The 20785-nt window shown below is 45.7% G+C and overlaps 1 protein-coding gene across 1 annotated transcript in view; it reads right to left on the bottom strand.

Annotated features, from left to right (window-relative positions):
* ATP7A (ATPase copper transporting alpha) overlaps window positions 1–20785 on the bottom strand; it is a 1086974-nt gene that overhangs the window by 586577 nt on the left and 479612 nt on the right. Inside the window, exon 7 of the mRNA XM_069612588.1 lies at window positions 18937–19098. Within this exon, the coding sequence (XP_069468689.1) occupies window positions 18937–19098 (162 nt within the window). The remainder of the gene's footprint in view (window positions 1–18936; window positions 19099–20785) is intronic.

The following is a 20785-nucleotide window of genomic DNA, read 5'->3' as shown; positions in this document are numbered from 1 at the left end:
TGAACTTTAGAGAAAGCCCAGTTGAGGTCCAGGTACAGAGGGGGCCAACGCCACGTGGGCTCTCATTCGAAAGACTGTGACCGGGACCTATTCTTTTAAACGACAAGATCAAGAAGCCCTAGGAAGGAGTGGCATGAGGCATCAGAGTGGTCGTATTAGGGTTACGTCAAATCCCTTATATAATCGAAGGTCTCTGACCCATTGCCAAAGGAAAGCTAGGGGAAGGGAACCCTGACTTCTGATAAGATTGTGAACTGTGGAATAAGGCAAGTGTGAACCTGACAGAGGGATGCCAAAAGAAAGCTAGGAGAAGGAAAACCCTGCTTTCTGATGAAAATGAGCAATACATGAACTGTGTTACAAATACATGAACTGTGTTAAAGAAAGGGTGTAGTGAACCGGACGGAGGGGGGCCAATACTGCAAGGAGGATCCGAGGCAGGCAGAGGGAGATCCTAGGGTGAAGAGCAATAGCCCAAGGTGCAAGATCACAGAGAACTTTTGTTCATCTGTTTCTTTGAATCAGCCAGCCTTCTAAGGCAACAGACATTTGCAAAAAGTAGACTTAGCCTCTGAAGGTTTTTGTTATAGTTGAACTGAACTGTGATCCTCATGCTGACTAGGCCAAGGAGTGTGCTGTGCTCGAGAGTCCAGCCTTGTCCCGTGCTTCAAACGTGAGGAAAGGGAGACCCAGCCATACCATCTTGACTTTACATTTTGGGAACACTTTCTGGTAAACATTATCCCACATTCTTTTTGTAATTTGCCAGTAAGGAATTGGCAATAGTTTATTTTTAGTATAGGCCCTTTTTATTTGACAAGATCCATTAGGACTGCCTTATTATTATTTGTTGGTCATAGCTTGCTCCCATCTTAGATTTAGATTAGGCGTTTATCTCACCCATTATAAAGTTCAATAAACACCCATGAACTGTGATCAATTGTATCTCTTTACTGTTCCCATAAATTCCTTACAGTACCATGTCGTGTTCTGTACTCATAATGTGCTTGCTTCTCAAGGAGATTGCCATGGTAATGCAGGTGCGCACTCCTGTCGACCAAAAGACTGTTTGGTGGCAAGTATCGAAGGAGGAAAGTCAAACATGAATTGCGCTCACTGCCCTCCGTTTGTAGGGACGTAAAAGGAATGGAATGGCCATATTTAGTGCAGTTGGTGAAACTCCCACACGTGTCTCTGCGGTCTCTACAGTATTAACAGAATGTTTAACTAACAAAAATAAATACCTTGAGACGATTGAAAACTGCCACTGACCGCAGGAACATCCAAACACTTATACTGCTCTTTCCATTAGCCAAGCACAGATTGTGGTTGGGATATTGATATAGTCGATCAGGTGCATGCATGAATGGACATTATTAGCCCCAGCAGTAAAGCTGTGATCACCTTAAGGGTTCAGAGGTGCTTTTTTCGTCCCAGGGACATGAAAAGCCTTCTCACATTGTGATCAATTGCAAGCTCCATCATACTTCCGGCCACTATGTTCTATGGGGTGTAAAGATATGTTCTGCGATTTCAACCTGAGCGGCCCATGCAGGAATTCTCCATTGCGAGCTTGTCCTCCATGATAGTTGAGGATGATTTGTTATTTTTCATCGCAGTGTCCTGGAATTGTGTAAACAGGAAATTTACCGGGGGTTATCCAGATCATAGGGAATGTCGAAGTGGTAGCTTACAGGTAATGTCAAGTTTCCCACAGTTGCCAAAGTGGAAGCTTACATGTGTCATGCTTAATGGAATGCTCTGTTGTACCATGCAATCGCAGGACATATCTTGACATGAGTTTGATTGCATCTGAGTGAGTGTATGAGCGTCTGAACGTGTGTTATGAGAACTCTATTTTTAAATGGATCTTAAGGTAATTTTCTAGCTGGGCATTATATAAACTGATAATTATATTCTAACTTCTCAAATTTTAGGGTTCCTCAACTTGTATCAGTGAGCCGCATCCCACTTCTGACAACATTTGTGAAGGCATCATGAAGCAAGAACGACAACAGATTCAAGGTTCAAACAAAACACTTTTATTTACTTAAATGTCAGGATGGTGTATGGCCTAACTTGCCCTATAGCAAGGTGGGATTTCCTTACCTAAAGAAACTATGGCTTGTCAGAGTCAGTACGTTCAACTTAAAAGTTGGTCTGTGTCCAAAACCTATACTTGCCCTCACAACTGAAGCTAAATAATGTGTAGGCATGTCAGCAACAAAATAAATAGTGTTCCAAATAAAGTTATGCGCTTCTTCCAGTTCTTGGCTTACTTTCCAGATCTTCTTTCCAAAGTTCAAAGCAGTTCCAAAAAGCTTTGGGGTTTGCTTCCCCAAGTTCAAAGCAGTTTCCAAAAGGTAGGGGGGGGGGGTTTCCCTTCCCCAAGAGACAACAGTTGAGAAAAAAGGCCTGAGGGTCCCCTTCCCTAAGGCGACAACACAGTTCACAAAGTCTCAGGGTTCTCTTCCGCAAGACGTCAGCTCTTCCAGCTTACAAACTCACAATCAGTACAAGTCTCTTAATTTTCAAAACCAGTTCCAGGTCAACTTTTATAATCCTTTAGGCTCTTCAATAGTTAACACAGATTGCTATAATTCGCATTCGCTTCAGCAATCCAATTCACAAGTGGAGATTCTCGTCTTTACTCTGCTTGGCTTTGCCAGACAGGCTATCCTCGTCTAGGTGCAGTTATCGGACCACACGGTCCACCCATTAGAGGTCACGGAACTGATACCCCCTAGGTTTTCTTGCCCACAGGTTTCTTTCTCCCCCCTGCACCAGTGCTTTGGTTCACTATCACTTTGCATGATCCTTGCAAGTCTCTTGTCTTTGCCACAGCGTGTTCCTCGACACAACTCACTCCATGGTACTCACTCTCTCTTCCACCACCTGGCTTTCCCAATCTTCATAAGTGCTCATTACTTGCTTTTCACTTTATTAACAAAGCTTCATTCATTGTCTTTAAATGTTCATTACATGTTTTTCACACATGCTTTAATTTCAGGTGCAGGCTTATCAAAGTTTTTCTTTAGATCTGTATTAAATAATTCTTGAAAAGCTTTCCTTTAGTTTGTATTCAATAATGCTTGCTTTATACTTTCTTCACTTGCACACAAATTTCAGCTCATCCAGCATTACCATGTGCCTAGTTGTAGCCCTAGGAGCGCCCTGGTATGAGTGTTCTCTTCCATTCGCTCACTGGTCTTCGGCTTCTCCTACGGGCATCCTCTTATTTTTCCTAAGTTCTTCAGCTCCGTGCACACTTCTCTGGAGCTCTGCGAGCAGTGTTCACCTTCTGCAAACTTTGCTGGGGTTTGCCGGTAGCTCTGCTCTTCACCCGCGAATGCTACTGGTGGCCTGCAGCACCTGGGAGTCTTCTGTGCCCCACATATCTGGATGTGGGCACAAGGCAGAGGAGACTGGTGGCTTCAACCCTTTCACGGCCCCGGAGCACAGTCTTTCTGCATTAGCCGGCGTCCTGGCCTCCAGGTAGGACTCTCCTCAGCAGCCCTCTTGTGCGCAGGAATTCCCCCCCTTCTCAGGCCCGTCTCTCCTGCTGGTTTACCCTTCCTTACTGGCGGCTCCACCTTTTATGCACCTGTGAGTTGTTAACAGGTTGCAGGTGTGAGCCCTGAAGAACCAATTGCCTGAACCTTGACCCTCGCAATAGTTTCCAGGCCTCTTCCTCATCTCAGTACCAGATTGGTCTAACTGAATGTTAGAGTGTACAACTCCTAATCGCCTCTTTATCGTCCCAGAACTACAGTGATATGACTAAGGGGAAATCAGTGGAAATGGCTGGCAATAACCTATGAAAGTAGGGAGAGGTTATGGTTTATTATCACAAGGGAAACGGGGATTCCATGCCTCAACCAAAGACATCCTCTCCCCTCTCCCAAAGGACCCTCCACCCAGATGACCCTGCCTGGCATCTGCACATCCAGGGTCAGCATCCAAGAGCAATGTCCTTTCCCTGGCCACCTGAGAAGATGATCCAGGGGGAGTAGGTATGAAGATACCCATAGGTTTCTCACAATGGGTATAGGGTGGGATAGGCGGGGTGGAGTGGGTGACTGTGGTACGCTTGGGGCATGTCCCCTGAGAAGGAAAGATCTTAGCAGCTTTGAGTACGCCCCTCCTGTTGGTGGCCATTACAAGGCAATCAGAGCGTACAGCGATAGGCAGAACGGGTGCCAATTAGACGGCTACTGAGGCGGCCCTGGTAAGCCACTTACAGAACTACGCAGCTGGAATGACAGGGGGGGGGGGGGGTTAAGGTCTGAGGGACTATAGCATGGACTGCGAACGATAACCTCAGTGCTATAACTACATGGGAGAAGACAGCCCATTCACACAGTGCACCTCCATACAAACTGTTTGAGAGGCATCCGTCAAAAAACGCAGGGAAAACTGCACAAGGGACTGCAAAGCTGCTCCTTGGAAACGCAAGATCTCACACACTAGACGGGCCCCAGCCCTCACCTTGACCCCTGCGGGACCTATGGCAACGTTGCGTCCATTACAGACAACAAAACTGTGTAGCCACAAAGACATGGTGTCACAACTCTAGACCCTCACTGTGAACTACTGAAACTATAAACTCCATACCCTAAGATGAGAACACAGTCCACTCGTTACCGTGATTCGCAAAACACAGGCTACACTTGTGCACTATTACAAACACCACGGGGAGAGGCTCGGAGTACATACCAGCAATATCTACAGTGTGGGGCGATTCCCAGATATGAGCCTGCACTTTAGATTGTATCCTATGTTAACAGTCAAGGAACACTGGTGCGGATGCACATAAATATTGCTGTGGGAAGAAAGCACAGTGAACATAAACTGGTTAATGCCTTGGGATCCGGCCTGCTATCCTAAGTCGATGGGGAAGCTGCCCTGCAAGAGAAGCCTATCTGTGTGTAGCCCATAGATACAGAAGTGCAACCCAGAACGCTATTGCCACTAGAGCCCATCTGAAATCCGGAGCGCATATACTGAACAGCATATTACCACGAAAGGGTGACACTATATCCCATACAACAGGCAACACCACATAATTGAAATGGAGGGTTGAAGCCCGAGGGCTCCGCAGGGCAATCTTGGCACAATAGACTCATTGTTAAACGCTGCAGTAGCACGCCATCTATTCCTTACTATTGATTACAACATATGTGCCGGCACGAGAAGAAAGGTGCAAGCGCAAAAAAGACAGGCCCTATGGACTTCTTCACGAATTCGCAGGCCCAAGGACCTGCAGCGAGTAGGTCAACAGCTGTCGATACCCAGATGGATATGCCTGACAAATCAAGGGAGGACCACCTAACGACCATAGTGCAGAATGGTTTCCTTGCTGTAAACTTCAAATTAGACGACAGTTGCAACCATTGGCTCTCTCAAAGCAAAGGTGGACAAGGAAAGCGCCCGTATCACCGAAGCAGAAGGTAGGATCAGCATCAATGAGGATGCGATAACCCAACATGGCCGAGACATAACACAACTTAAGAGAATTTAGTCAAAATGCAGGGCAAATAAGAGGATCTCAAATCCAGGTCTAGGAGGAACAACATCCACATTATCAGAGTCTCAAATTCTCCTGCAAGAGCCCAATGGAGGGACATGTGGAAGACCTCTTGAAATCCCCACTTGGCACGGAATCCTTTTTTTGGTCGAAAGAGCTCACTGCACCCTCGCCCCAGTGCCCAAGCCGGGAGCACCTCCCCGCACGATAATCGCCCGTCTCCTTAACTACAGAGGCAGAGGCACGATCCTCAAACTTGCCAGAGAAAAAGGCACGCTACATTATGAGGAGAGCAACAAACATATCTATTTGGATTTCGCAGCGAGTGTACAAGCACAACGGAGGTCATATGAAGCTGTAAAGCAGCAACTTTGTCTACGGCGAGTCCCTTATGCCCTGATTTTCCCTGCCAAAATGAGGATCCAACGCAGAAGCAGGGCACACTTCAAGACTCCTGATGCAGCCATGGTGTATATCAAGGCCCACATCCCCCACAACCACAGAGAAATTGGAACGGAACGGGAGACCAAGGCCAGGCGATGAGAGACGGGATCCTGCAGACTGAAGGCTAAACATGCTGATATCCTTTGTAGCAGTGGAATAGATATCACAAAGGGTGGCTCTGATTATTACTTGTTGAACCCGGATCGAGGGTGCTTGATGATGGCAGCCATGTAGCTGCAACATGCCTGCCTCAGGAAAGATCCACAAGTTTGAAGGGGTACATCATCGGGTTGGGGGTGATGATGCGTGTGGGGGTTTGGGGGCAGGGGGAAGAAAGTTGGTTATTTGCCAAAGCACCTGGAGAGGGGTGGACGGAGGTGTGGAGGTTAGGCCCTGATGTGGGAGTTAAATGTGTTGAAATGAATGGTCACGACACTGCATGCGGTACCGCTTTAGAAACTACACATACAGTTAAGGATAATCGTAATAGACACAAATGGCGCACAGGAATCCCATGGGTATGGGGCTAAAGATTAAACTGCTGTCCTGGAATGTTCGTGGGCTAAATATCCCAATTAAAACCAGAAAAAGTGGGACATATATCACCAGGCACCATCCACATATATTGATGCTGCAAGAAACAGACGCACTCAAAAAAGTGAACTTCGACCTCCTTACACAATGGAGCCCACAAAGGTACTACACGGAATACTCCACTCAGGCGAATGGGGTACTCGCACTAATACAGTCAATGTCTGGGGTTCCAATTAACAGGTAGCAATAGCGACCCTGGAGGACGATATGTATTGGACTGGGGCAGAATAGCCGGGAAAACAATCGTGCTAGTTAACACTTACGGGTCCAATCGAGATGATCCTGACGTTTCTATAAAAATTTTGGATATGCTTACCCCCTTCAGATGATGCATGGATAATGTGCGGGGGCGATTTCAAAACAATCCTAGCCAATTTGCTTGACAGATCTTCAGGTACACACCAGGTCCCCACTAGGGCAGCAACCACTTTAAACCAGATAATGTTACAGGTCCCCTTGATTGATGCATGGAGAACACTTCACCCTCTCGACAGGCAGTACTCGTACTTTTCTTCAGTGCATGATTCGGAATCCCGTATTGATTACTGGCTCCTCTCCTCAAGCCTATCAAACACGTTGATAAGCTGTGATATACATCCCCATACATTATCAGATCATTCCCTCATATCCCTAGAAATAGTATTACATGAGATTAGGCCGCCAGCCAGGCAATGGAGGATGCCTTTGGATATCCTTAAGGACCCCAATGTAGCTGAATCTCTTCACACGGAAATTGGGGAATTCTTCATCACAAATGAGGGATCTGTTGACCGCTATGCAACAATTTGGGAGACTTTTAATGTCTGGGTTGGAGGGTGGGACCTCATGTCCAAAACCACCGGGCTACTGAAATCGGTCAGGTCGGAATTGGCATATGTGGAGGCACGTTTACGTGACCTGGAACTCAAATACAGCGATATCCATGAAAAAAAAATACTTGCTGACATCAATAGATTGCTGCAGGATTTCCACAAACTGGGAAATACAATACATGGTGGCCCCTAAAAGAGCAGGCAGATAAGGTAATAAGGCAGGGCGCTCGTTAGCTAATCTATTTAAGGCTGAATGATTCCACAACCCAATTGCCAGAATACATACTGAATGGCACAGTACTCACAGAGGGGGAAGACATCAACCAGGAATTCACCAGTTTCTATGCAGAACTTTATTCTAATGGGGATGTAAGATCTAGTGTGGAAACAAATGAATATTTAAATGCACTACAGCTCCCTAAACTCCTGCTTGAAGACAAACTAGCCCTAGAACAGCCGATTGAAGCCAAAAAATCCCCAACACCCAAGAAAGCGTCTGGATCAGACGGCTTAGGCATGGAGCTATGCAAGGAATGCTAGGCCAAACTCGCTCCCGTTCTGTTAAAAGTATGGGAAGAGGCAATGGACCGAGGCATTCTGCCAGAGTCTATGAGGGAAGCCGTAATAACAGTGCTATTAAAGCCTAGGCGTCCCCCCCGCCACCCATGACATGTCCTCGTATAGGCCTCTATGACCAATCAATTTGGATGGGAAAATATTCGCTAAGATCCTAGCCACTAGGCTCCTCCCTACCATGCCTCAACTCGTCCACCCGGACCAATGTGGCTTTGTTCCGACGCGGTCCACAGCTCTGAACCTCCAAAGATTTAGGGTTATGGCACAGATTGATTCTGGAGCACGGGCAGCTCTAGTCTCCCTAGATGCTGAAAAGGCTTTTGATTTCGTATCAAGGTGAATATGTGTTTGCAGTGCTTAATAGCTTCGGGATCGTCCCTTTATTTTCTTGAATGTGTCCGGCTGAAATATATAGCAAACCCGGAGCTAAGGTCCTTACTAATCGAACTCTCTACAAAATGTTCTTAATAGGTAGGGGTACCAGGCAGGGCTGTCCGTTTTCTCCCATATTAGCCTTGACAATCGAACCAATGGACGCATTCGTCCGGCAGAATCACGGGCATAGGGGAATTAGAATGACAGGCCCAACCCAGTCTATATCACTGTACGCGGATGACATGCTCCTTTATATTCGTGACCCAGAAACAAACCTGGGCCCCATCATGACAGACATACACAGGATCGCTGAATACTCGGGCTATAAAATCAACAACTCCAAATCCGAAATATTCCCTCTTACACCTGCTACAGAGCACCCAACCAATACCTATCACCTGAAATGGTCTCCTGGACAGATACGGTATCTGGGTATAATTGTATCCAGGAACAGAGTGTCTTTATACACTAACAATCATGACCAACTCTTGCCATCACTAATTGTTAAACTGTAGATATGGGCTAGGCTCCCCATCTCCCGATACAGGAGGATTGCAGTTCTGAAGATGTTGGTTCTCCACAAACTCCTCTATCTCTTTGGAAATATTCGGATCTGGACAGGCAGGGCGTTCTTTGCTAGACTCCAATCCACGGCCCCCTCGTTCGTGTGGAACAGGGGAGCAGCCAGGATAAAAATGGGAAAAGCTGGTTGATCCATATAACAGGGGGGTATCGCGGTGCTGGATTTTGAGCTTTATTACCTGGTGGCACAAGCCCAATTCGCCAAGCATGGGTATGACCCATTGGACAACACACCACACATCCCGATAGAGCGGTACGCAGCTTCCCCGACCGAGCTCCAATCCATCCTATTTAACACACGACACAGGGACTCATGCAAATTTGGCCCGGTCAGTGTCACTGTCCACGCCTGGTCCTTGATCTACAAAAGATTACAGGTAGAGGAGGCACCATATGACCTGGAAGCCTCACTATGGAATTTCCCTGGTATCTCGCCCTCATTCGATTGTGAGCTGCAGAAGACATGGGATCCCAATAGAGATACAAATGCGGGATATGTTTCCGAATGGGAAATATGTGACCCTCGCTGACTTTGTTGACACAATCTGAGGAGGTCAACTGAGAATATGCCAGTACCATTGCATGAAAGCAGTGTTCAGCACTAGGTGGCCGCTATTCCCGGATGAACCGCCCTCCGTCCGGATCAGGCATTTCCACACTGTATGCTATGTTCAAACACACTCCCCTTCCTCAAATACAATTAAAGCAACCGGGGAAGCAGACATGGAGGTGACGATCGATGCAGAGAAATGTGTCAAATGCTGTCAACTGACCAAAGCCGTATCATTAAACGCTGGCCTCCGCTTGATCAAGTTTAAGGTTGTAAATAATTTACATTACACACTGGCCAAGTTGGCCAAGTTCTCTGAAAACTGTACTGGGGAATGTCAGAAATGTGGGGTCCAAAATGCTGACTTGTTTCATATGTACTGGGCCTTCCAATTGATTGTGGGGTTCTGGAGGGAGGTGGCCGAGATCATTGAGGGATGACTCAGATTCCGGTGTCTCTCACCCCCCAGAAATATCTGTTTGGTGAAATCGGGAAAGTGGCATAAATCACAAGATGATTGTTTAATGTGTCTTGTATGATAGCGAAAAAATGTATACTACAAAACTGGAAAAGCCCTCATGCACAATGTGTGGAGCACTTTCTCAGAGAATTGACGTTTGTTAACGAATGCGAGGAACTGTATGTTATAACATTGCCCAGGACAAGTCGTCCTAAAGACATTTGGGCCCCTTTCAGAATGTACTTATGCGGCATGGCATCCGATAATGAAACGCCAACGCCTTGAGTATGTACGACCTGATTGTATTGTGTCATTGTAAATGTCTTTTTCTATTGTATTTTGACAATGCTGTATGTTGATGGCATGACCATTAATTAAAGTTTAAAAAAAAACTTGCATCACACATTTCCAGGCTTAACAAAATGAAAGTTTATGATACTGCAGTTATCAGGTGGACAGTCAATCTGGTTAATAGTTGTTGGGTCAAAAGCCCATTTTGGCATTTTTCTGAGCCCTCTGATCTTTTGGATGCATTTTTGTGATGCCTACAACTTTTTCCCTAGTGAGTTCCATCCAGGTCTCACTGGAGGCACAACTCTTTATAGTTTGTTTTCCTTGTGAGCTCTTCTAATACCCATGGTGGGGGTACAACAAAGGAGCCCCTTAGTTGCCCTGGCAAGGTTACTGGCCAAGACAGTGTTGTGGGATATCCAAGTACTCTGGAATTCTCATCCATGTGTACCTAAAAAAACAAATGGGTCTACCAGCATTATTATTATTATGATTATTATTATGGTATGTATTGAAGCTTCAAAAAGCAACGGAGCACTTCACAGAGGAATACAACAATACAGATACATAAGAGCGCTTTTCAGAGTAATAGGACAGATTAAAGCAAGGTTGGATACAGAGGGGCACAGAGGCGGGGTACAGCTGTACCTCGTGGCAGGTAGGAGAAGGGTGGGCAGCGTCTAGCGAGTCAGGCGGTGTGAGGGGCGGCGTGGTGGGCTAGGTGTTTAGGAGAGATTTTGTGAAGAGGTAGGCCTTCAGTTCTTTTCTGAATTGTAGGAGCATGGGTGCGAGCCTGATGCCAACGGGGAGGAGGTCCATAGTCTTGGGACATAGGCAGAGAAGGCTTGTTTTCCGGTTCCTTTTTGCAGCAGCTGATTTCAAGTCTGCACGTGTCCTGGCTTCTGGTGTTGCTCTGTCCACAGGAGATGCTGAGTTTCTCTGCGAGGTGTAGCTGGGTCCTTGAGGGCGATGTCTTTATAGATGATGCAGCAAGACTTGAAGGTGATTTGTGCGCGCATTGGGAGTCAGTGAAGGTCGATGAGGGCAGGGGTGATGTGCTTGTATCTGCATAGACCTTTAATGAGGGGTGCGGCGGCTTGTAGGACACTTCTCAGCGGCACAAGGGAAGAGGACTGGAAGCTTTCGAGGAGTACATTACCCCCATCCAGGTGGGATAGGACCAGTGCTTGAATGGTGAATTGGCAGCTGTCTGGAGGGAGGAATGGCTTGACTTTATGCAGGAGGGAAAGTAGTCTGAGTTTTCTTAACTATGTGTGTCTTGAAGGAGAGGTGTTTGTAGATGTGGAACACGAGGGACTTGGTGCAGGAGGCGAGCTTGGATGTGAAGTCCTCAAAGTTCATGCTTGATAGCCAGGTCTATATGTCTGGGTATTCAGTGTTGTAGATGAGATGTACGAATTTGGCTTTGGAGTGGCTGAACTTCAAGTATGCACTGGACATCCAAGTATGGATCAGCGAGAGGCCGTTTTTGAGTCTATGGATGTCCTTGATGGAGTTGATCTTGAGGTAAAGCTGTGTGTCGTCGCCATATTGGTGGCTGCGGATGCTGTGTGTGGCTAGAAGGGCTCTCAGCGGCTGAATGTATAGATTGAAGATCACTGGTGAAAGGATGGAACCCTGCGGTACTCCACAGGTGATGGGTACCATTGGCGATCTAGAGGTCCATCTCCACAAACTGCTGGCAGTTAGCGAGGTAGGGCTTCAACCAGCGTATGACAAGGTTGCTGATCCCCATGCGCCGATGTAGGGGCCCGTAAATGCCTAGCGCTCTGTGTCTAAAGCGTCCAAGAGGTCAAGTAGAACCAGGAGGCTGGTGTCAAGGATGTTGAGGGCGTCGACCACCTGTCTGGTTGCTGTCTCTGTGCTGCATCGGTGTCTGAACCCGGATTGGTAGGTTTGGAGGAGATTGTTGGTGTCGATGTGTTTCTGCAGTTGTTTGGCTAACGCTTTCTTGAGGATCTTACCTAGGAAGGGAAGATGGATGACGGGGCGATAGTTATCTAGGTTGTCAGGACCCAGAGAGTGTTTCTTTACTAGAGGGAGGATTTGTCCTGTTTTTTGGGTCGATAGGAAGGTGCCTTGAGTTTGGGAGCTGTTGATCACCAAGTAGGGAAGGCGAGCTTCTGCAGGGAGGATCCAGAGGATGGATGTTGGGAGGATGTCTGCATACGATGTGGCTTTGAGGATGGCCAAAGTTTCTACCAGGTCCTCTGTCGAGAGTGTCTTGAATGTTATGTGGCGATTTCATGAGGAGGGACGAGAGGTGGATCTGTGGATGCATAGCTGGTGTCTATGTGCTGGCGAATCTTGCTGATTTTATCAATGAAGAAGTGTTGATGGAGGTGGATTTTTCGATTGAGTGAGTGTGGTATGGCAGGGGTGGGTAGCGGGTTGATGCAGTGCTTGACTGATGTGAAGAGGCCTCTGCTTTTGTCGTTGGCTTCTGCTATGGTGTTCTGATAGTAGGAGGACTTGGCTGTGATCATTAGTTGTCGGCGGATTGCTCGGAGTTCCTTGAGGCGTGCCAGGTCGGATGCGGTCCTGGAACGGTGCCAGGTTTTATCTGATTCCCGATGACTCTTTTGCTGAGGTTGAGTTCTTGCGTATCCCAGGGTGCTGATGGTTTCGATTTGCAGGCGAGTTGTTTCAGAGGTGCATGTCGGACACCCGGGTGAGAGACAACTTTGATCTAAGAGTGAAGAGCAGAAAGGAAGAGGCAGCGCTAAGAAGGTGGGCGGGGCTTAGGCCATGTTTCCTAGATCCACAGGCACCTGCACACCAACCGCAAAGGAGAAGAGGCTGGAGGGCTGCTTAAGTAGTGAATAAGGGCAGCAAAACAGGAAGGCACCAACAGTTTAAAGTGATAGACAGGTGGGCAAGACTTAAGCCATGTGACCTAGACCCACTTGCACCTGCTCATCCACTGCACTGATAGACTGCCTGCCAAACCTTTGAATAGCGAATGGGTGTGCAAATGGAGGACAAGTCACCCTGAACTCAAGGTTTACTTTGTCAACTGCTGGGATTCAATCCTGAACCACCTGGAAGGAAGGGTTACCGAATGACGGTGAAATAAGCTTTGCTACTGAATACCACGGCCTCTTGGAAGTACAACAGTAAAGCAATGCAGTGATCCTTTCCTTTGATCTTGTGGGGCCAGTCAGATTGGCCCCTTCTAATCCTTTTTATTCCTCCACTACGAGTACTTCCAGTGGCTTGCTGTGAGAAACCTGAAAGTGTCTCACCCGCTAGACAACAGACTAACGCCAGAGCCGTTACCTGACATGTCCCAACACACGGGTCAGGCAGAGTCAAGCAATTAACCATGCACACCTGACGGCCCTTTACCTTTCCCCCAGGGATAAAAGGAGGAGCATGAGAGCAAACCACGAGCAAGGCCGAAAGCACGAGGAAACAGCTACACCGAACCAACAGTTCAAATGGAGGAGAAAGGCGGTGAGACCTGGAAGGACGACCTGCCCTTGCCAACTCAGACCCAGGAAGCTTCCGAAAGGGAAATCATAAAACCAGGAGTTACAGCTGGCATGTGGAGGAACAGATATCAATGGTGCACAGGGGCCTCCTGCATTGATCGCACAGGTGGGGAGGCATGCTGGCTACCATGGTACTAGCCTTGACTCTAGCGGCAAGACAAGCCAACAGGTTCAACACAGCCCGTGAGCAAACTGAACTGTGTTGAGCCCAAGGTTGCAAGTGGCAACATTATGTGAACGCAAGGAACTTGAGAAGAAAGAACTTGTGTGTTTGAACTTTTTTAAAAGCACAGACAGGGGCCAGCTACAGAGTGGTCAGGCGCCGCAGGAGTGCTCATTCGAAGGACTCTCGCTGACCCCTTTGGTTTTGTGTTGAAACTGCAAAGACCAGAAAGCCCTAGTAAAGGGCGGCGTGAGGTCCTACAAGGGTCACGTCAAATCCCTTGTACAATCGAAAATCTGACCCATTGCCAAGAGAAAAAAAAGGGGAAGGGAACCCTGCTTTCTGATACAATTGTCAACTGTGTAATAAGGCAAGTGTGAACCCGACAGAGGGATGCTGATAGAAAGCTAGAAGGAAACCAATGCTTTCTGATGAAACAGAGCAAATCATAAACTGCATTAGCAATTCATGAACTGTATTTGAAAGGCTGTAGTGAACCCGACAGAGGGAGGTCCATTTTGCAAAGAGAATCCGAGCTCGGCGGAGAGAGGTCCTAGGGGTGAAGAGAAATCGCCCAAGGTGAAGACCACCGAAGGAACCTTTGTTTTTTTATTGTTTTGATCTAGCAGGCCTTTTAAGGCAAGAGACTTTCAGGAAAGAGACTTGGCCCTTGAAGATTCTGGTATCGTGGAATAGACGTGTGAGCCTCGTGCTGGAGAGGCCCTAGAGTGTGCTGTGCTCATAAGTTCCGCCTTGTCCCGTGCTTGAAACATGGGGAATGGAGACCCTGCCATATCATCCTGACTTACCATTTTGTGAAACACTTTTCTTTTCTGGTGAACATTTATGTAACTTAGTGGCAAGGATTGGCAATAGGTTTTTCAGTATAGGTTTTTTAGTATAGGCCCTTTTTATTTGACAAGACACACCTAGGACTGGATTATTATTTGATGGTTGTAGCTTGCTCCCATCTAAGCTTTAGGCTTAGATTAGGCGTGTGTCTGTCTTTACTGTTGCCACCATGATTTCCTTATACTTTCCCTGTAGTGCTTTGTCCTGCACCACAAACTATGCTGACCTTTGGCTGGGGTCACCATACTGCAATCTTTAAAACAAAACAATTCTACTGAAATTCACATCGTTTTCAGGACATCTTTGGGGTGTGTGAGGAATCTGTGGCCATCTTCCCCCAAGATCTTCTCACCTCAGGTGGCCAGGGAAAGGCCATCGCTTTTGGATCCCGACCCTGGGGGTGGATATGCGAGGTAGGATCACCTGGGTGGAGGGAACTTGGGGAGAGGACGTCCTTAGGTCCTTAAGTTCCCTTTTCAGAATGAACTTTCTGTCCCTAAAGCCTTTGCAGGCTACTGTGGGACCCTTTCCCTTTTATCCCCCCCAAAAAAGCTCCCAAGAAATACCACTTTAGCACTGGGACGAGGAAGGACACATCCTCATTTGGGTGAGATAAACACATATCAGCCTCATATTGTGAATGCAAACAAATATCAGCCAAGTACTAAGACAAGGAGGAGACAACAAAGAGTTGTGAACACTTCTTTTAATGCAATCTTCCCCAAACACCACTCGGTACCGGGATGAAGAAGAGGGCTATGGAGGATTTCAGAAGGAACAATCAGGCACGTCCCGTTAACTAGGATCAGGCAATTTGGCTGAATGACCCTCACCTGTGGTCATTTAGCAAGTCTAATGAATATAAAAATGCAGACTGCACAGCACGAGAAGGGAGAGACAGCAGACTGGAGCTTGGAGCTGGCTGGAGAGACAGGAGCCAGAGACACAGGTGATGGAAGCCGTGTCGAGCAGGGACAAGAGATGCCTGGGCCGTGGCAGGCTAAGAAAGGGTCTGGTTCTGCACACCTTCCATGTCGGGCGCAAGCAGCCAGAGCTGTGGGACGCCGAAGCAATCCGGTCACCACAGACCTCCAGGAAAAGCGAGCAGTGCTCTCTCCAACCTTCATGAGGGAGGAGCAGAGGTATTGGAGACTGAAGTCAGAATGAGTAACGGAACGAAGCAGACAAGAGCTGAAGCAGGAAGCCGGTGAGTGGAAACAGGGAACACTCGTAACGGGGGCTCCAGGAACCTGAAGCAAGCATATCAAACTAACTGGAAGTTGTCTTAAACATACTGAAGCAAGTGCTTTCAAATCTCGAGAGAACTGTAATCGAGAGAACTGAAAGTAGTAACAAACACTTTTGAATGCTGATGATTTTAAATATGGAACAAACAGACATTAGAAGCATTTCTGAATGTCGCAAAAGCAAGTTATGAGCATGTCTGAATGAAATGAAAGCGGCAAATGCCACAGACTGAATTGTTTGAGGTACAAATGTTGGCAGAGCCAATAGAATCCCAAGAAGGGTATGAGAGGAGAAACAGTACTGACCCAAGCTCAAAGCATTCGAGGAACTGCAGGTTAAGAAGAAACCTGCATTGGCAATAGCCAGAAGAGTACAGAAAGTGTAACAAAGTGAATGGTGGCCAATCAAGCCACTGTAAAGTGTCGGAAAAGTAGACTCCTGATGAAAGGAACAAACTACACTGTCAGAGGAAAGCAGTGGACATTTGTTGATGAAAAACAGATGAGAGGTATCGGTTGCGTGAACTTTAATGGGTGGACGCTGCGGTCTGACAACTGTACCTAGTCCGAGTGCCCCCTTTTGGAAAAAGCCAATGAAACCAACTAGAAAGAAAATTGTGTTTTGCAACAGTCTTGAGTAATTTGGAAGTCAAGCAACTGTTTGTAAACCAGTGAAAAGTACTGATGACAGGAGAGTTAGGAAGTGTCCCAAGGAATTGTGTTTTTTGTGAAGAGCTGGAAAATGTCAACTCTCAGGGAAGGGAACCCTGATAACTATTTCAACACTATATTTTTGATGGTAACATCCTTACATATTGTATGCAGTTAATTGTGAGGGCAAGTATAGGTTTCAGACAGACTTTGGACTCCCTGACGCAGACTATCCTTTAGTTTTCTTTAGGTAGGGAAATCCCACCTTAGCAAAGGGCAAGTTAGGCCTTACACCATCCTGACATTTAAGTTAATAAAGCTTTGCGAGTTAAAACTTGAACCGGTTGTCTTGGTCAACTTCATGATGCCTTCACAAGTGCACCATCTTAGTTTGGGTTCTTAGTCCTGTTCCTCCGGCAATATTCCTAAGTGCCACCACCAATCTCAGAAACAGTACTCAGGATTTGGGTACTTCCATCCTGCACCCACACTGGTTTTACATCTGTCTTTCCCGCTATCTCACTAACTCCCCAACATTCTCCTGCAGAGCCATATGCAGCTAGGACAAGAAAATGGTAAAGGGGAGAAATATAAGACCACTTTACATTACATAACTTCCGCAAAAGTACTCCGATTAGGCTATGGTAACTGGCACAAACTCAGACAAGGCCCTTCCTTGACAATGGTAGTCAACAGGTCGGGATGGGTCAATCCTTATTTTCACGAATGAGTTAATGAGTACCACCTCAGAATCCTTGCTCTTCTCACTCTTATTCAATATATAGATGTGTCCAATGGTGGAGATACACTGACCGTATCAGACTCTTACGCAAATATACACAGACAATATACAAATCATAGGAGGGGGCAAAGAATTTCATAGCATGCTAGCTAGCTCTCATCTACTAGTGGATAAAAGATAGCTACTTTTGTTTAATTGGAAACAAGACATGGGAAAGATTATTTCTGATTAATCACTGTTCAAATGGCCTACTAATGTGGGGACAGCTAAAAATCAGGAGAGGGGACATGTGACAACTGTGCATTCTTTGAAAAAACCTCCCACACCTTCAAACGGATCATCATAGCTCGGATAGCTGGACTAAACAATCCACACTGGCCTTCCAAAAACACTTCTGGACAGACTACAGAGTATCCAAAATCAGGCCACCAGACTCAGTTTACACCTGTGGAAACAGTATCATGTAATACCAGTCCTCAAAGCTCCTCAATAGTTGCCTGTGGAAACCGAAAATGGAGTAAAATACTTTTTTCTTCATCCACTAAACCTACTAGAGAAAGGACAAAATACTGCCAGAAAATAACCGATCACTACCTTCCAAACAGATTGCTATTGTTATCATACGAGAACCAGCTCCAACAACCATGAACACAGACAAAGAAAACTGGGAGAACAGGGTCAAAGGAACTGGAATATTGTCAAACTCAACCAGAGAATGAACGACTTGCAGTTCGGGTGGCATTTGGATAATATTCAGAGAAATATACAACAGAATGAAGAATGACTGATGGGAGACCTTTCCCACATCAGGTTGGAAACTTTTTTTTCATTCACTCAGACTATGTAATGAGTACTGCCCTGTTTTATCCTATTTCTCCTTCTCGCCAAATCTCTTGCATAACAGTGAACTAAACAGGTTGCAGTGCCAGCTAATTTGTCTGCTACGTTTCTTATTCTGATCGACTTAACATATGCCTTTTTACACAGGTTGGTTTGCGGACAGGATCACTTGTTAATTTCTGTCTGGTAGAAACTGTAGGTCAGCTTTTTAACCTTTTAATTTGAAGTCCAATGAAAACAGTCTAGTGGTAAGGGATGCTATATGGAAAAAAAATGTTACTTGTAACCTTAGTTCTCCATCAAAGGTTCCTTCTGTACAATCAAAACGCATGAATATCTCTGCATAAGTGGGATCAGTCTGAAATCCTGCTCACGCCTGGGGATGCTAATTTGCTTATGATTGATAATGGCAATCCCAGGACGATGAAAGAAAAGAAGCTTACTTCTAATCCTACTTCTCCGTCATGCTTGTTTCATCATAATCAAATACAATGAAATCTCTGGACCCACCCCCAGTTATTTATTCATGATCAATAGAGAAGATTCAATGATAGTGGAATGTCTTAACAATTTGCACAATAACCACTTGCTGACCTTTTCCATCGTTCAAGAGGATTCAGTATTCTGCGGCTTATAACGAGTATGGAGAAAGGTAAATATATGCCAGTACCGGGAGAAAGTAATAAGCAGTAAATCATGAGTGAAAATCACGTACCTTAATTATTTTCATAATGTCTCGAGGGCCAACAACCTCAGGGTCATACTTGATGTGGGCTTTATTGGTTGCAAGTGCCACTGAGCTGTACTGCACCCCATCAACTTTCATCAGGGTGGACTCTATTTTATGCACACAAGAAGCACAGGTCATGCCTCGTACCTTCAAAGAAAAAAAAATGCCATCAGCACAAGTTTTACAATAATTAATATATTCAAAGAACAATTGTCAGGCTTCAATATTTGTGCTCCCTACTAGCCATCATCAAGTAAGAAATGGTGTGCGGTGTACATGTGGAGAACTGAGCGGCAAATAACATTTTATGCATGGCTACTAACACGCAACTTCAACTGTTTACCTCATCAAATGTTGCATCACCACTTTTTCTTAATATACATGCTTCAAAAATATGCATTTTGATACTTAAAAGGCATCCAGACGTGCATCCCAACCATCTTCAATAGAGTTTTATGTTCCCAGTAACATTTATCCCCGAGAAATATTTTCAGCTCAGAAAAACACCTGACCATTAAATACTGCAGAAAGGTGTGATACATGGTATGCCGAAATACTGTTTCTATGTAAACATTTGCACCGTAGGGAAAACTGCTGATCCAATCAGTGCATGTAGGAAAGGACGTGTCTGATTTGTAGCTACAGAGCTGGTCACAGGCTCCAGACAAGCCTGCTGTGTAATAATGGGATATTTTAACTTAATGGCCGTTTTATCAGCAGAAGATCAGTATCTACAATATTATTAAAGGCATAGCAAGCTACAAAAATAAACCTGATAAATTGATCTATTCAGACAAAACTGCAGAAAACTGAATTAGGAGCAAAGTAATAAATGAAATGCAGCCTTGACAGACTTACATTTCTTTGCAGCCCCCATTTGGCATAGTTAAAAATGCACTAGCTATACAAGAGGAAGCAACTCTACAATAATGACAGATATATCCGGAGTTCACGACCTGAAAGGTTAACAATCTTATGACAACTGTTAATTCTAGATCTGATCAAGGACACCATGTACCCATTTCCCCACGTGATGTAATCTGAAGCAACCTGCTGTGAGGTTTTCACTGGTTCGTGGCAATCTATAATCAAATGTTAACGACTGTACCACAGCTATTTATTAGTTTTTTTTTTTAGTTTTTTTTTTTAAAGCGCACATCAGCCCGAGGACATTGTGGCGGCGTTACAGATTTAACATCGTTGCTGGTTACAGAGTAAGGTTCTAGTGGTTACATGGAGGTTTGCAGTTCAGGAGCATATTTGTTACATAGGATTACATTCCAGATATGATGCGTTACAGTACTTACATAGGATTACATTACATACTTGTTGCGGTACATTACAGTTCAGGGCGGGAGGGGAGGTGGCTTCGGTAGCTAGGGTTATATGTGAATAGTGTGGTTTTGAGGGATTATTTATTTATTCATATTTTTAAATCCGTATGTTCCAGGAATATGCCTCCTGCCTATTCATGATTAGAATGTAGTGCATGCTCTGCTGCCAAGCCTTATTCCGATGACGGAATGTTTGCAACAGACATGGATGTTCATCCCAGCATTTCCATGGCATGTGCAGGCCCTGATCTGGTAAGACATGGATGTCTGGATTGAAGGTTGAATCCCAGCTGAAGAGTAGGCTTCGAAGGAAACCCCAAAAACTTGAAATGTTGAGGCCCTATTGATTGGGTAGTCACCAAAATGTTTGAGTGAATGCAACCTCAATGGGACGCTGGACTCCAAACCTCACATCAATTTTGCTTAAACATGGAGGCGGATCTCTAGCAACCTTGAAATTATATGTGAGAAACCCCTGCTGGGATATGCCACCTTTTAAG

Source organism: Ambystoma mexicanum, chromosome 5p, assembly GCF_040938575.1.
Source record: "Ambystoma mexicanum isolate Mex_15411 chromosome 5p, UKY_AmexF1_1, whole genome shotgun sequence".
Lineage (NCBI taxonomy): Eukaryota > Metazoa > Chordata > Amphibia > Caudata > Ambystomatidae > Ambystoma > Ambystoma mexicanum.
This window is presented reverse-complemented; position numbering and strand designations above follow the sequence as displayed.